The sequence below is a fragment of the Cynocephalus volans genome, chromosome 1, assembly GCF_027409185.1.
Source record: "Cynocephalus volans isolate mCynVol1 chromosome 1, mCynVol1.pri, whole genome shotgun sequence".
Lineage (NCBI taxonomy): Eukaryota > Metazoa > Chordata > Mammalia > Dermoptera > Cynocephalidae > Cynocephalus > Cynocephalus volans.
Genome location: NC_084460.1, coordinates 142,321,484 through 142,336,061, shown reverse-complemented (window position 1 = coordinate 142,336,061; position 14,578 = coordinate 142,321,484). Strand labels below are relative to the sequence as shown.

The 14,578-nt window shown below is 36.2% G+C and overlaps 1 protein-coding gene across 1 annotated transcript in view; it reads right to left on the bottom strand.

The window, feature by feature from the left end:
* IMPG2 (interphotoreceptor matrix proteoglycan 2) overlaps positions 1 to 14,578 on the bottom strand; it is a 75,437-nt gene that overhangs the window by 31,803 nt on the left and 29,056 nt on the right. Inside the window, exons 5-8 of the mRNA XM_063078061.1 lie at positions 13,422 to 13,471; positions 12,439 to 12,521; positions 6,204 to 6,365; positions 695 to 753 (exon numbers count right to left, since the gene is read on the bottom strand). Of these exons, the coding sequence (XP_062934131.1) occupies positions 695 to 753; positions 6,204 to 6,365; positions 12,439 to 12,521; positions 13,422 to 13,471 (354 nt within the window). The remainder of the gene's footprint in view (positions 1 to 694; positions 754 to 6,203; positions 6,366 to 12,438; positions 12,522 to 13,421; positions 13,472 to 14,578) is intronic.

The following is a 14,578-nucleotide window of genomic DNA, read 5'->3' as shown; positions in this document are numbered from 1 at the left end:
AACTCAGCCACTTTGTTTTAAAATTCCTCGTCTGCCCCCAGTTTATAAGCTCTTTGACTTTGGGCTAATATTTCATCACTTTAGACCTGTTTTCTCCTCTATAAAACGAGTATTAATAATATCTCTCCTGAGAGGGTTGAAAATGAGCTCAGGAATATGAAGTGCCCAATACAAAATATCCACTGAATAAATGTTCACAATTATTTTGCTGTGAGTCTTAAAAAATGTCTTAAAAAGAAGTCTCTTTGATTTACTCAGAACTGTTACATTTGCAAAGGGGACTAATGCATCCCTTCCAGAGTGACCATTCACCAGTATTTGAAAATTACCACACTGACAAGCTTTAGGAGGATGCTGGGGCCGCATTTAATCTGACTTCAGGCTCCCATCAGTGTCAAATAAGAGCTGTGTAACTTGTCAGCAGTAAGCTGGAGACATGAATTTCTAAGTTCTTATCCCAGCCCAACTACAGACCTAGTATGTCTCCTAGGATACCTTATTTTGCCTTTTTTCTAACTCAGTTTTTCACCTGAAAAACTAGTATCAAGAATACTAATTTACCAGAAATAGCATTGAGTTACAGCATTCAAATCATTTGTTGTTAAATAAAGCACATATGAAAAACACAAAGGATATTCCATTTGGAATAAAGAATGCTACTAAACATGAGCATTTTTAGAGTAAGTTTGTTTACCTAAATTCAAGCACACCAATATCCTTGTAGCCTGGTAAACCAATAAATGCATTTTCAACCTGTTAAAAAAAAAAAAAAAAAGATAACTATGCAGAAATGTGAAAAAGTACATAGAAAATAATGCTTTTAAGAGCAGAATAAAAAGTACACTGTTTGTAAATATTAGAAGCTTATACACATACATAGATACGCATGAGTCAGAAAGTAAAAAAAAAATTACAGTAGTTACAATGTTAGAAAATAGTTTTTACTACAAAACTGCCACATTTTTCTTTTTCATTTTGATTTTTTTGCAAATTAGGAAAAGCATACTGCTTATTGGCAAAGTGCTGTTTTTTTCCCTTCTTCGATAAAATGTGAAGAAAAGTATTCATTTCAAAAGAAGCCATAATGCACCGGCCCCGTGGCTCACTCGGGAGAGTGCGGCGCTGGTAGCGCTGAGGCCGCAGGTTCGGATCCTATATAGGGATGGCTGGAGCACTCACTGGCTGAGCGTGGTGCAGACCACACCATGCCAAGGGTTGTGATCCCCTTACCAGTCAAAAAAAAAAAGAAGTTATAATAGCATTTTTTGTTGTTGTTAATGAAATTAATTTTTAAAATTTTTTTCTCTCTTTTTTTTATTGGTTATGAATATTCATGGGGTACAAATCAAATTGTCACCACTCGTGCCTAAGACGTGATGGCCAGATCCATCCTGCTTCATGCCCATTACCACAAATTGTGATTATACCCCGTGTCCCCCACCTGATTATCCCCCGTTATCCCCGACCTCCCTCCCCATCACCCACCCCCCACTCCACTTTGTATCCCTAGGTATTTTCTCTCCCTCTGCAAGTCCAATGCACCACTGTGGTCTTTCTTTCCTTCCTTCTTTCTCTCTTAGCTCCCACTTATACATGCAGTATTTATCCCTCTGTGCTTTGCTTATCTCACTCAACTTAAGTTCCTCCAAACTCCTCCATGTTGTTACAAATGGGAGAATTTCATTCTGTTTTATGGCAGAGTAGTATTCCATGGTGTATATATACCACAGCTTCCTTATCCAATCATCCATCAATGGACATTTAGGTTGGTTCCATATCTTGGCTATTGTGAACAGAGCTGCAATGAACATGGGAGTGCAGGTATCCTTTCGACATGATGATTTCCATTTCTTTGGGTATATACCCAGAACTGGGATTGCTGGATTGTATGGAAGATCTATCTGTAGTTGTTTGAGAAACCTCCATACTGTTTTCCATAGTGGTTGTACTAATTTACAGTCCCACCAATTATTCTCTGTCTTTTTGATTATAGTCAGTCTAACTGGGGTGAGATGATATCTCAATGTGGTTTTAATTTGCATTTTCCTGATGACTAGTGATGTTGAGCATTTTTTCATGTACCTGTTAGCCATTTGTATGTTTTCCTTTGAAAAATGTCTATTCAGTTCTTTTGCCTATTTTTTTTAATTGGGTTATTTGGTTTTTTATTGTGTAATTGCTTGAGTTCCTTGTGTTTTATGGATATTAATCCCTTGTCGGATGCATAGTTAGCAAAAATTTTCTCCCACCCTGTAGGTTGTCATTTCACTCTCTTGATTGTACAGCTTTTTAGTTTAATATAATCCCATTTGTTTATTTTTTCTTTTGTTGCTTCTTGTGCTTTCAGACTCATGTTCATAAAGTCTGTGCCCAGACCTAGTTCCTGAAGTGTTCCACTTATATTTTCCCTTAGTAATTTCACAGTTTCAGGTCTCATATTTAAGTCTTTAATCCATTTTGAGTTGATTTTGATATGTGGTGAGAGGTGCATGTCTAGTTTCATTCTTCTGCATATGGATATCCAATTTTCCCAGCACCACTTACTGGAGAGGCAGTCTTTTCCCAGTGTAGGTTTTTGTTGCCTTTGTCAAATATCAGATGGCTGTAAGCCTGAAGGGTGATTTCTGGGTTCTCTATCTTGCTCCACTGGTCTGAGTGTCTATTTTTATGCCAGTACCATGCTGCTTTGGTTAATATAGCTTTGTAGTATAATTTGAAGTCAGGTAGTGTTACAACTCCGGCTTTATTTTTTTGGTCAGAATTGCTTTGGATATTCGGGGTCTTTTGTTGTTCTATATGAATGTTGAGATTGGTTTTTTTCCATTTCTGTGAAGAATATCATTGGTATTTTGATGGGGATTACATTTAATCTGTAAATTGCTTTGGGTAGTATAGACGTGTAATAGCATTTTTAAATGTTATTGTTTGGATTAGAAATCTGGCCATAGCACACAATCTAGTGTTTGTTTTCTATAAGTGTGAATGTGTCTGGTGGCATGTTTTCTGTTCCTATGACACAAGAGAACCATGAACACACTCAACATTAGAAAGAACTCTTTAAGCGAGAAGCCCCAGGAGAGAGGTCTTGATGACTGCTTATCATGAAGGAGGTTATGAAACAGCAGCCAGGTAACTAAACTGGTCAAAAGGTCAATTTATAAACATCATATGTGCAGGAGCCAGTTTTACTACTCAGTATTTAAAATCCAGCCACATAACTCCATATGAACTTAGTGACTGGACAGGGAAAAAAAGAATGGTAGACTGGACTGAAGATCTAAAAATAATCAGGTTGTGCACAAATACAAATTTTAACAAAATTGAACATTTAATCAATACCATTTCAGAAGGTGACACCCTCACCAGATGGGTCACTATGGGACCTACATCAGAACAAGGGAAGTTAGTTAATGGACCTTGGTGACAACTCTGGGCATCTGCTTTTAACAAGTCCTCCTATAATCAGGAGAGTGGGATTTTTTTTTTTTTTAATTTGTTTCACTAAACATCTTCATACCTTAAGAATAAAGATACCAAACCCATGAAACTTTTTGGCTATAGTAACTTGCCTTGTTTTACTCTCTGAAAGGAAAGAAAGAAGTGCTATAATTCCTGTGGAATGGAGCTGGGGGCAGGGTGGAATCCACAAAACTAAGAATCAGAAGACTAAGGGTTAGTCTCAGCTCTGTCTCTGCTGGCAGAATGACCATGCACAATCCTTCTTTTGTAGAATTAATACCACCCTTCCCATCTACCACATCAGTTTTTGTAATATTAAAATGAACGTACCTGAAAGTACTCCATCAACTGCAAAATGCTATCCAACTGTACATTATTATTAGTAGTAAGCCTATCTAGACCTTAATTTTGCCATCTCTTGAGTCTAAACATGTACAGATATTCTAATTCATCGCCTTCAGTTAGCTACTATACAGGGGTCCAGTTGCAAGAAGTCATTCTACTTTATTAATGCTGATATTAATAATAGGTACAATTTATTCAATGACATATGTGTCTAGTGCTTTGTAATATCACTTCTAATCCTTGAAACACTTCCAAGAGATATATAATACCCCTATTTTATAGATAAGATAAGTAAGATACTAAGATGTCAACTATCGTGGCCAGAATCATGCCTCTGGTGAGTGACAGAATCAGAATTTCATTATCCCCAAACCTCTCTAATACTGAAGCCCATATTCTTCCCACTGATTTACATTTCGCCTCTTCCTCTTTCCCCTGCCTCATGATAAATATGTTTTATAATTAGGACCAGGGCTGGGAAAACTGAAGTTCACCATAATTTCTCACCTGATTTAAAATGAAGGGGACTCTGTATAATATAAAGGAAGGAGCACTTTGAAAGGCAGGAGGGGATCTGATTTTCCTTTCTGCTCCTAGAGAGGGCTGAAATGAACATGAACAAGTTATTTGGCCTCCTGACCCTCATCTGTAAAATACTTATCCACATGGCTGTTGTGAGCAAACAGAAGAAAGCAGCCAGTAGTGTGTAAAGCACTATGCAAGGATACTGCAATGACACTATGACTACCTTCAGATACTGACACACCCAAGCATATCATGCTACTTCTCCCTTTGTGATGTCATACCTCATGTTGTCCCAAACTTATCAAGTCCCTTCTTCTTACCCTTCTCCTCATTAAAAAAAGAGTAACAGCTCCTGAACCTCATCCCCTCCAAACAGGCTTTCTTTTTCCCTGTGTGTCTTCTAATATTACCTAGGAGATGATACTGAGGAAGTCCATGTGAAGGGAGAAAGCTGGAGGGACCCCTTCAGTCTGCAGTAAACATGATGGCAGGATCCTTCAGAGACATGATCTCTGCCTCTTCTGTTCCACACAAAGTGGCTGTTGGTAGACATTTCATTCCAGGTAAGAAGGGGATGGGGTGGGGGGAGGGGGAGAGAGGGTAGGCCAGAGAAGAAGGTATTTCATGGTAGGCCCAGACCTTTCATCAACCTCAAATCACCTCAAGCCAATAGCTACCTACCTCATAAAGTCCCTGCTGGAGATGTTTTTCAGAGTATTTATTAGTCTTTCCCTAAATCTGCAGTCATTCCGTATAATTGTTTACCCAAACACTAAGGCTTATTAAAGGTTCCTTAATCCAAGGGCAGAGAGAACCAGACAGCTAGTCCAAGACACTATCTGATGCCAGGTAGCCACTGGCCTGGCTGACATTTCTTCCACATACCATACAGCCTTGTAACTTGGCCACACGACTAGGAAAATGAATTGTCTGGCATACACTCCACATGTCTGACGGCTGCAATGATGCTGCTTGGCTGAGAGATACACATTTTTATTTCCCATCTGAACACAGTGTCTGGGGAAGGGAATTAATTCAAGGTAATGGAATTGACAAACTTGGCAAAGGAGAACACCAGCGAGAGGGAGTGGAAAAGAAATAAACAGGAACGAACAATGAGCCTTGTCAACAGATGCGGGGTAGATGGGCATTCAATGCCTTACTACACAGAGCAAAAGTACACTAGAAGCGGGCAAAGTATAGGTTATTTTTGACAAAAGAATCTTGAGTTCAGTCTTGTATAGAATTCTTCCAGAAAGTAAAGTTATGGGATGGGCTAATCCAGTTCTTTAAAGAAATCCTTTTCTAAAAATACTTCCAACCAAGGAACAGAGATAGGAAGGAAATTTATTTCTGGTTGAATGCCTTTTTGTGCTTCTAATCTTTGTACCATGTATTACCTATGTGTTAACTATTCAAAATTTTTCACTTTAAAAAAGGATATTAAAGGTAAAATTCTTAAAAATTAAATATAATGTTTCATCAAGAAAAATAATATACTATATGTACTTTCTCAAAAATGCTGATTTCTCCAAACTTTGTCAAGTCAAAACCTCATTACTCCAATATTGTCAAGCCAAAACCATGCCATAGAACACATTCGTCCTTGGCTGTGAAGCTAAAGTTGGAAATATTTGTTAGCAGATGGCAAAATTGTGTTTCTATGAAAGAACTCATCTGTCCTCCTATGAACTTTTCAGAGCTTTCTGAAGAAATGGCTAAGTCACCAACCCAGGAACCAAGTAGATGAACAGCTTGAATTCTAAACCTATCTTTAAACCGTTTAGTGTTGTGAATATGGAAACTTACATCCCCAGCAAACTGTCTTGTTTATCAAAAAAACAAAAACAAAAACAAAAAAAAAAAACACCCACCTCTGAAATAAACTCTTCTGCAAGGTACTGATGGTGAAAGCTGGAAGGATCCTGTAGTGCTTCCGTGTATTGTTTCCCCAAAAGGTGGATACTGAATTCTGCAATCTGTTCAGATGCTGGTTTTGTGGGTTCTTCTACCACATTCTCAATTTCATTGCTAATCTGGATTTTTAGAAAAGAGAACAATAAACGTCAACATTTATTCATTCGATCAACAAATATTTATTGATTGCTTACTGTGTGCCAGACACTGTGCCAAAGGCAAGTTTTGATGATGACCCTTTACATGGTATTTGACTTTGGAACAAATTGGGTGGACTTAAGACAAACTAATATTAAAATTACTGTGCCTTTGTACATTCCATTGAACACACAGTGACTAGTTCGGGGAAAGGTAAAAAATTATTCCACAGGAAACCATCAAAGTGAGTAAAAAAATAGTTAAATGTGTTATAAGTATCATCTAAAAATAGCCTAGAATGATGGTTCTCAAACTTTTTGGTCTTAGAGCCCCTTTAAACTCCTAAAAATCATTGAGGAACCCAAAGAATTTTTGGTTTATATGGGTTATACCTATAAATACTTACCAAACAAAACATTAAAAGAGAAATTTAAAAAATATTAATTCATTTAAAAATAACAATAATAAGCATTACATACAAAAATAAGCAATATATTCCATTAAGAAAAAAACTAGTGGGAAGAGTGACATTGTTTATATTTTGGCAAATTCTTTAATGTCTAGCTTATTAACAGAGAGGAATATATTAATAGCCTTTTCAGATAATTGTGGATATTTGTTTTTAACTCAACAAGTGTTAATTTCTTAAAAGTTAGTTGCTATGTGGAATCTGAAACTATATTCAACAAACATTTTGCACTCTGTAACATTAAAATCCAGGTCTTCCAGTGGCCAAAGCTGAAATAAAACAAGTAACAAAACAAATATTGGATTATAACCCAAAGAATAAAATAACTATGAGTCCATACTGATATAAACAAATGATTGAATAAATAAATGAGAGAGAAGTGACAAGTTTCTTACAGAAGAATTCCAATTAAAAATGTAGAAGGAATGAGGGAAGCAGAATATCACTACTAGAACACTACAGTCAGTAATCATTGCTCCATGGAAGAAACACTTGAGCTCATCTAAGTCCCTCCATTTTGATACATAAGAAAACCAGGGACTGGGTAGGATAAATGACCAGCCTAAGAACACACAGCAAGCCAATGGCAGAGTCAGGAATAGAAATTAGGGGCTTTTTTTCAATGTATAATTTTTCATCCCTGATGGATCAATTGGAGGCCTTCAAAACTGCAGAATGGAAAGGAACCTCAAAGATTCCACCAACCCTTCTGATCCTTAAATTCTCTCTACAATATCCCTAACGAGTAGCTACTCATCATCAGTTTAAATGGCTCTGATGAAAAAAAAAAATGCCTTTCAAAATCAGACTATTACACTTCCAAAAAGCTCTCCTGGTTGGAAACTTCTTAATATTAAATCCAAATCTACCTCTCTGTAAGTTCTACTATTGATCCACGTTCTGTAACCTGGGATACATATAAAAACTGTAGACCCAGAGATCCCTTCAAATATGTACAGGCAACTGTCATGTCTTCCCTGACTCTCCCCTAGCTCCTCTTTTCCTCCAGACATTTCTCAGGCTCTTAATGTCTTTCTTAGAGTGTGGCACCCATAAGTGAGGTCTAATCAATTAAAATATGGTAGGACTACTACCTCCCTCATAGTAGATTCTATATTTCTATTAATGTAACCTAAAATTACACTAGCTTTGACTAGTTGGGTTTTTTCAGTAACTGCATCATACTGCTAATTCATACCGAGACTAATATCAACAAAAACATAGTCCTATGGTAGTTTGCATAAGACTTTGCATTTTTCCATAATAAATTTCATCTCACTAAATGTGGACAGTGACAACTATTTCCAGTTTTATTATGAAAGAAATATTATGAGACCCTTAATACTACAGAATGCCTACAATGCTGGATAAATATTTTTTAGTATTTTTAATGCATAGCTGGTTTGCAAGAAAATAAAAAACAAAAACAAGCAAAAAAGCAAGATGTCAAAAAAGACAGATTACAGGAATCCAAAGAGGTGATTCAGTGTTGAAGATGGCAGCTTTCATGAAGCATCTACTGATCCTTTGTGACCCAGGCTTTAAATACCACAAAGGGATAGGATACAAAGCGGAAGACCTGTATATGTTGAAAAGTCAGATCAAATACTCCCACATAAAGCAAGGATTCTAAAAACTCAATGGACAATTTGAACAACACAGTAGACTACACTGAAGACTTAGTGAACCAAACGACAGAACTGAATGCAACACAGAGACAAAGAAATGAAAGTTATTAAAGCAGTTAAGAGACATGCAGTTAAGCAGTTAAAAAGAGAGAGATCTAAGGAGAAAAAAGAGAGAGAAAGAAAAAATACTGAAAAATAGCATATGTCAGCAGGATTATCATTTGAATTACAATGTTCTTATGTTCCTGCATTGCTCAGGATAAGGATAAAGACTTCAAAAAACTTAGGTTTTGATATGTTATAATTTTAACATTATAGTTTATAGGATAACTACAAACAAAGCAGAAATAGAGTGTATTATTTCTAAAACAGTAGATAAGAAAATGCATCAGTATAAAACTGTACCTTGGACTTCATTTTTGAACTAAAATTACAGGCAATCTAATTCTTGTTAGGTGTCTGGATACTGTTTTATTTTCCTACTAGTTCTACAAATTGGCTCAAATCATCCACTCTGTTTGGGATACTAATGTTCAAACTGATTGCATACAATTCCTTCATTTCTATTATAGTAAATTCTATCTCATTCTATAAACGTTTCCACACCTAAATCATAGCTATTTTGCCTCAAGTTCAGGACTACAATATTACTTTTTATTCATTCATTCACAAATATTTATTGAATATCAATATTTTCTAACACAATCTACTTTGGACATGGCTATACTTAAGTTAAAAGTATTGATTCAGGCATCTGCTCTAGGGATCCAAGTTACCACCAGCTTTGTTCAGTGATGGGGAGGGTGGCGAGGCAGAGTAGGGTGACCTAACCTGATTCCATATAACTTAAAATGTCCAAGGTGGAAAGGGAAGGTGCAAGGTAACTAAACTGCATCTTTCCAGGGAATATGTTCAGTCAGAATTTGCTTTATCCCTATAATCTAGGATTTATGAACACTCAAATTTTTTAAATGCAGAATTTAACAAAATTTCTAATAAAATGTTTCTATCTACCTGGGCAGTATATAATTTTTTTGTTAATCTGTAGTTTTTGTGATAGAGACTCAGCTATAAGATTTAATGTTATTTAGTGGACAGGTTTCTACTAACAATGGTGCATTTAAACAGCATGGTTTTTTTGTTTGTTTGTTTGTTTGTTTTAAGCTACATAAAATCTATATTCTTTCTCTCTGAAGAAGAGAAGGCTAAGATCTGATCTATTAAGGGATAGAATAACACAGGCAAATCCCCCCTTAGTAAACCATCACACAGAGCCCATAGGAGGCAGTGAGCTTACCACAATGACAGTCCCCAAGGTTCCCAGGCCTCAATCATTTCATTTACAATTTGAAGCCAGGACTCAACAAGAACTTGCCAATAAGAGCAGATTTACTCAACTCTCCAAAGAATCGCAGATTCTTTTTAGTGTACTAGTTTTTAAACACACATTTCCCATTCAAGAACACGGTATGTCTTTCCATCTTTTTGTGTCCTCTTTAATTTCTTTCGGTAGTAATTTGTAGTTCTCATTGTAGAGATCTTTTGCCTCCTTGGTTAAATTAGACTCACTTTCTTGATTTCTTTTTCTGCTGGTAAATTACTGAAGTATAAGAATGCTACTGATTTGGGGGTGTTAATTTTTTATCCTGCAACATTACTGAAATTATTGATCAGCTCTAAGAGTTTTTAGAGTCTTTAGGTTTTTCTATATATAAGATCATGTCATATGCAGACAGGGATAGTTTGACTCCATTCTTTCCAATCTGGATGCCCTTTATTTCTTTCTCTTGCTTGACTGCTCTGGCTAGTACTTCCACTACTATGTTAAATAGGAGTGGTGAGAGTGGGCATCCTTGTCTTGTTCCTGTTCTTAAGAGAAAAGCTCTCAACCTTTCCCCATTTAGGATGATATTGGCAACTTATTTGTCATAAATGGCTTTTATTGTGTAGAGATAGTTTCCTTCTATACCAAATTTGCTGAGGGTCTTTATCATGAAGGGATGTTGTATTTTGTCAAATGCTTTTTCTGCATCTATTGAGATAATCATACGGTTTTTGTCCTTGATTTTGTTGATGTGGTATATCACATTTATTGACTTGCATATGTTGAGCTATGCTCTTGGATGGGAAGAATTAACATTGTGAAAATGTCTATTCTACCCAAAGCAATCTACAGATTCAATGCAATCTTCATCAAAATACTAATGTCATTCTTCACAGAAATAGAAAAAGCAATCCTAACATTCATATGGAACTACAAAAGATCCTGAATAGCCAAAGCAGTCCTGAGCAAAAAAAAAAATAAAGCTGCAGGCTTAACACTACCTGACTTCAAATTATATTACAAAGCTATTGTAACCAAAACAGCATGGTATTGGCATAAGAACAGACACTCAGATCAATGGAACAGAATAGAAAACCCAGGAATCAACTCACATACTTACAGCCAACTGATCTTTGACAAAGGCAACAAGAACATACACTGGGGGAAAGACTGCCTCTTCAATAAATGGTGCTGGGATAATTGGACTTCTGTATGCAGAAGAATGAAACTGGACCTGCACCTCTCACCATATACCAAAATCAACTCAAAATGGATTAAAGACTTAAATTATAAGACCTGAAACCATAAAATTACTAAAGGAAAACATAGGGGAAACACTCCAGGAAGTAGGACTGGACAAAAAGTTTATGAATAAGACCCCAAAAGCACAAACAACAAAAGAAAAAATTTAAAAATGGGACTACATCAAATTAAAATGATTCTGCACAGCAAAGGAAACAATCAACAGAGCAGAAAGACAACCTACAGAATGGGAGAAAATACCTGCAAACTGTATATTTATCCCAAAAAGGGATAAATATCTAGAATATATAAAGAACTCAAACAACTTCAGTAAAAAAACAATCCAATTAAAAAATCGGCAAAGGAGATAAGTAGATATTTTTCAAAGGAAGACATACAAATGGCCTACTGGTATACGAAAAAGTACTCAACATCACTAGTCATCAGAGAAATGCAAATCAAAAACACAGTGAGATATCATCTCACCCCAGTTAGACTGGCCATTATTATAAAGACCATGAACAACAAATGCTGGTGAGGATGTGGGGAAAGGGGAACTGTTCTACACTGTTGATGGGACTGTAAATTAGTACAGCCACTATGGAAAACAGTATGGAGGTTCCTCAAACAACTACAGATAGAACTACCATATGATCCAGCAATCCCACTACTGGACATATATCCAAAGGAATGGAAATCATCATGTCAAAGGGATACCTGCACACCCATATTCACCACAGCTCTATTTACAGTGGCCAAAATACGGAACTAACCTAAGTGTCCATCCACAGATGACTGGATAGGGAAAATGTGGTATATATACATAATGGAATACTACTCAGCCATAAAAAAGAATGAAATTCTGCCATTTGCAGCAATGTAGATGAGTCTGGAGAAAATTATATGAAGTGAAATAAGCCAGAGGAGGAAAGAGAAATACTGTATGATCTCACTTACAACTGGGTAGAAAGAAAGGGGAAGGGAAAGGGGAGGGGGAGAAAGTGGGAGGAGGAGGAGGAAGGGGAGGGGGAGGGAGAGGGGGAAGGGAAGGGGAGGGAAGGGAGGAAGGAAGAAAGAAAAAGAAAAGAAAGAAACTAAAAACCGAAACCATATGTTGAACTTTCAGAAGGGGAAAACAAGCCTAAGGATACTAAAGATGGGGAGAGGTGGAGGTGGTTTGGGGAGGTATAGGTTCAGTAAAGGGCATAAGGAAAAATCATGATTTGTATAATTATATGCTTATAATAAAGAATAATAAAAAAGAATCCGCATTTCCATAACAGGGCACCACACGTAGTCCTGTCTAGTCCAGCAATGGAATATAAACTCTCTCTCTCTTAACCCCTGTTCTCCATGTTAGAAACTAAGTAACAAAACAGAGCATCACTCACACTCTCCTCTGGCCTTTCCAAGCTGCTCTCTGAGGCACCTTCATAGGAGGCCATTCCTGGATATGAAACACTGAGAGCAGCACCTAAGTAGAAAAATAAAAACATATGTATGAATTCAGTACCTGACTAAGCCAGAATTTATATCAGGAAATAAGGAACTGACTTCAAAATCCATTCCTATAAGTTGTTTGCTTTCTCATCCTGGAAATTCAGTGCATTCTAACCTCAAGACAAATTTGCATAGAGTCTTCCAAGAACAAGAAACAATTATGATTCATTCAACAAGCATTTATTGAGTACCTACCATACTCCAGGCTGTGCACAGTACACTAGGGATACAAAGACAAAGTTCCTATCCTTAATGAGCTAACTAGTAAAAGGGATAGATGCTGAAAGAGGTAGCTCTATCAGAGAGGGAAGTAGGAGAAAGTTGGAGATTGGCAATGAATTGACATTTGTTGAAACTGGACTTCATCGTGCTGTTCTATTTTTATAGATGTTTGGAATTTTGAATACAGAGAAATCTGTGGTTTTTTTAAATTAAGAATAAAGAAAGCAACTACCAATTTACAAGAAATATAGAGGTCAAAGGAACATGTTAAACTATTCCAAAGAATACAATCAGAAAAATTCTTATTCTGGGAAACTCTATAGGACAAATGAGAAATGAAGAACTAGAACAGTTCTACCTTTTGACATAAATAGTGGCAACAGTGTGTTTGCCTTAAAATAATTCACTAGGTAATACATTTGTTTTAAGCAGAGTTCTAATTTGTATAATACTTAACAATTAAATATTTTTAAGTACCTGCAACATAAGGTCATAAAATAAGTGAAAAAAATAACTACTTTTCTTGAGACTCCACATAGAGAGAAACCTGATATTTTTTTTAAAGTGAGCTGAAAAAGTGTACTTGCTTGCAAGATAGTGGTAAACCATAAATAATTTTAAAAGAAAAGTGAATAAAGGCACGAAAACATACCTCCCAATGTTGAAGTACCATCAGTAGGAGCTGGAGAAGACAATTCAGGGCTAGAAAGAAAAATGTTTGTGGTTAATAAAATGACAGAAATGTTAGGATCTATTTTCATATTTGAGGTTTGTTTTCCAAAAAGGAAAATGATCGCCATATAAGAGTTCCCAAACCAAAGTACTGAGCAGCAAAGTAAAAAAAATTATAACTTCATAATATATTTATTTTACATTTATTGATGCCTACTCACTAGAATCATCCTACCTAAAGTACTTTCCTATTTTCTATTTCATCACTCTGTTTTCTTTCTTTTTAGTTCTTATCAGTATGTGAAATTATTTTGTCTACTTTTAATCTCTGTCTCTGACTACTCTGGAACAATATTGTCCAATAAGGTATCCACTAGACATATATAATGATTTTAATTAATTAAAATTAAACAAAGTTAAACATTCAGTCCCTCATTTGCACCAGTCATATATCAATAGTCACATGTACCTAATGGCTACCACATTGGACAAGACAGGAAAGAACATTTCCATCATCACAGAAAGTTCTGTTGAACAGGACCACATCTAGAATCTAAACTCCATGAGATTAGGGACCTTGCCTGCCATATTCCTATACCTAAAACAGTACCTGACTATTTTATTTTGGAATGAATATTTTTAGAATGAATGAATGGATGAATACTATGTGTCAAGCAGTTTAGAAAGCACTTGGCATATTGCTGCATGCAAAACACCCAGGTCTTTGAAGGTTACATAAGTCTTACAGAAAATACAGACACCAAATAAATGATCACAAATGCAAGAAGTACTATAGACAGGAAAGTATTGGCTACTACGGGGCACACACAACCATGAATTTCATCTCATTTGAGAGATCATCAAAATCATAAAGCCTATTTAATGTAAAGAAATTCAAGTTTAGAGAAATGACTTGCTGTAGGCCACATTGCTAACAGATTTCAGATCTCCTAGCTATCCTTTTACCATTCCACCCTGCAATTGCAAGCAAAGATGAAGAGAGATCAGAAGATAATCTGAGAAAGCCCCTGCTCCTAAAGGAAAGAAAGAGGGTTTCTGCAAGTCCAGATTTCCACATATCCCAAAAGTATAAAAGTTCCATCATCAGAACCATTCCTGTAGATTATCCTGCTGTTC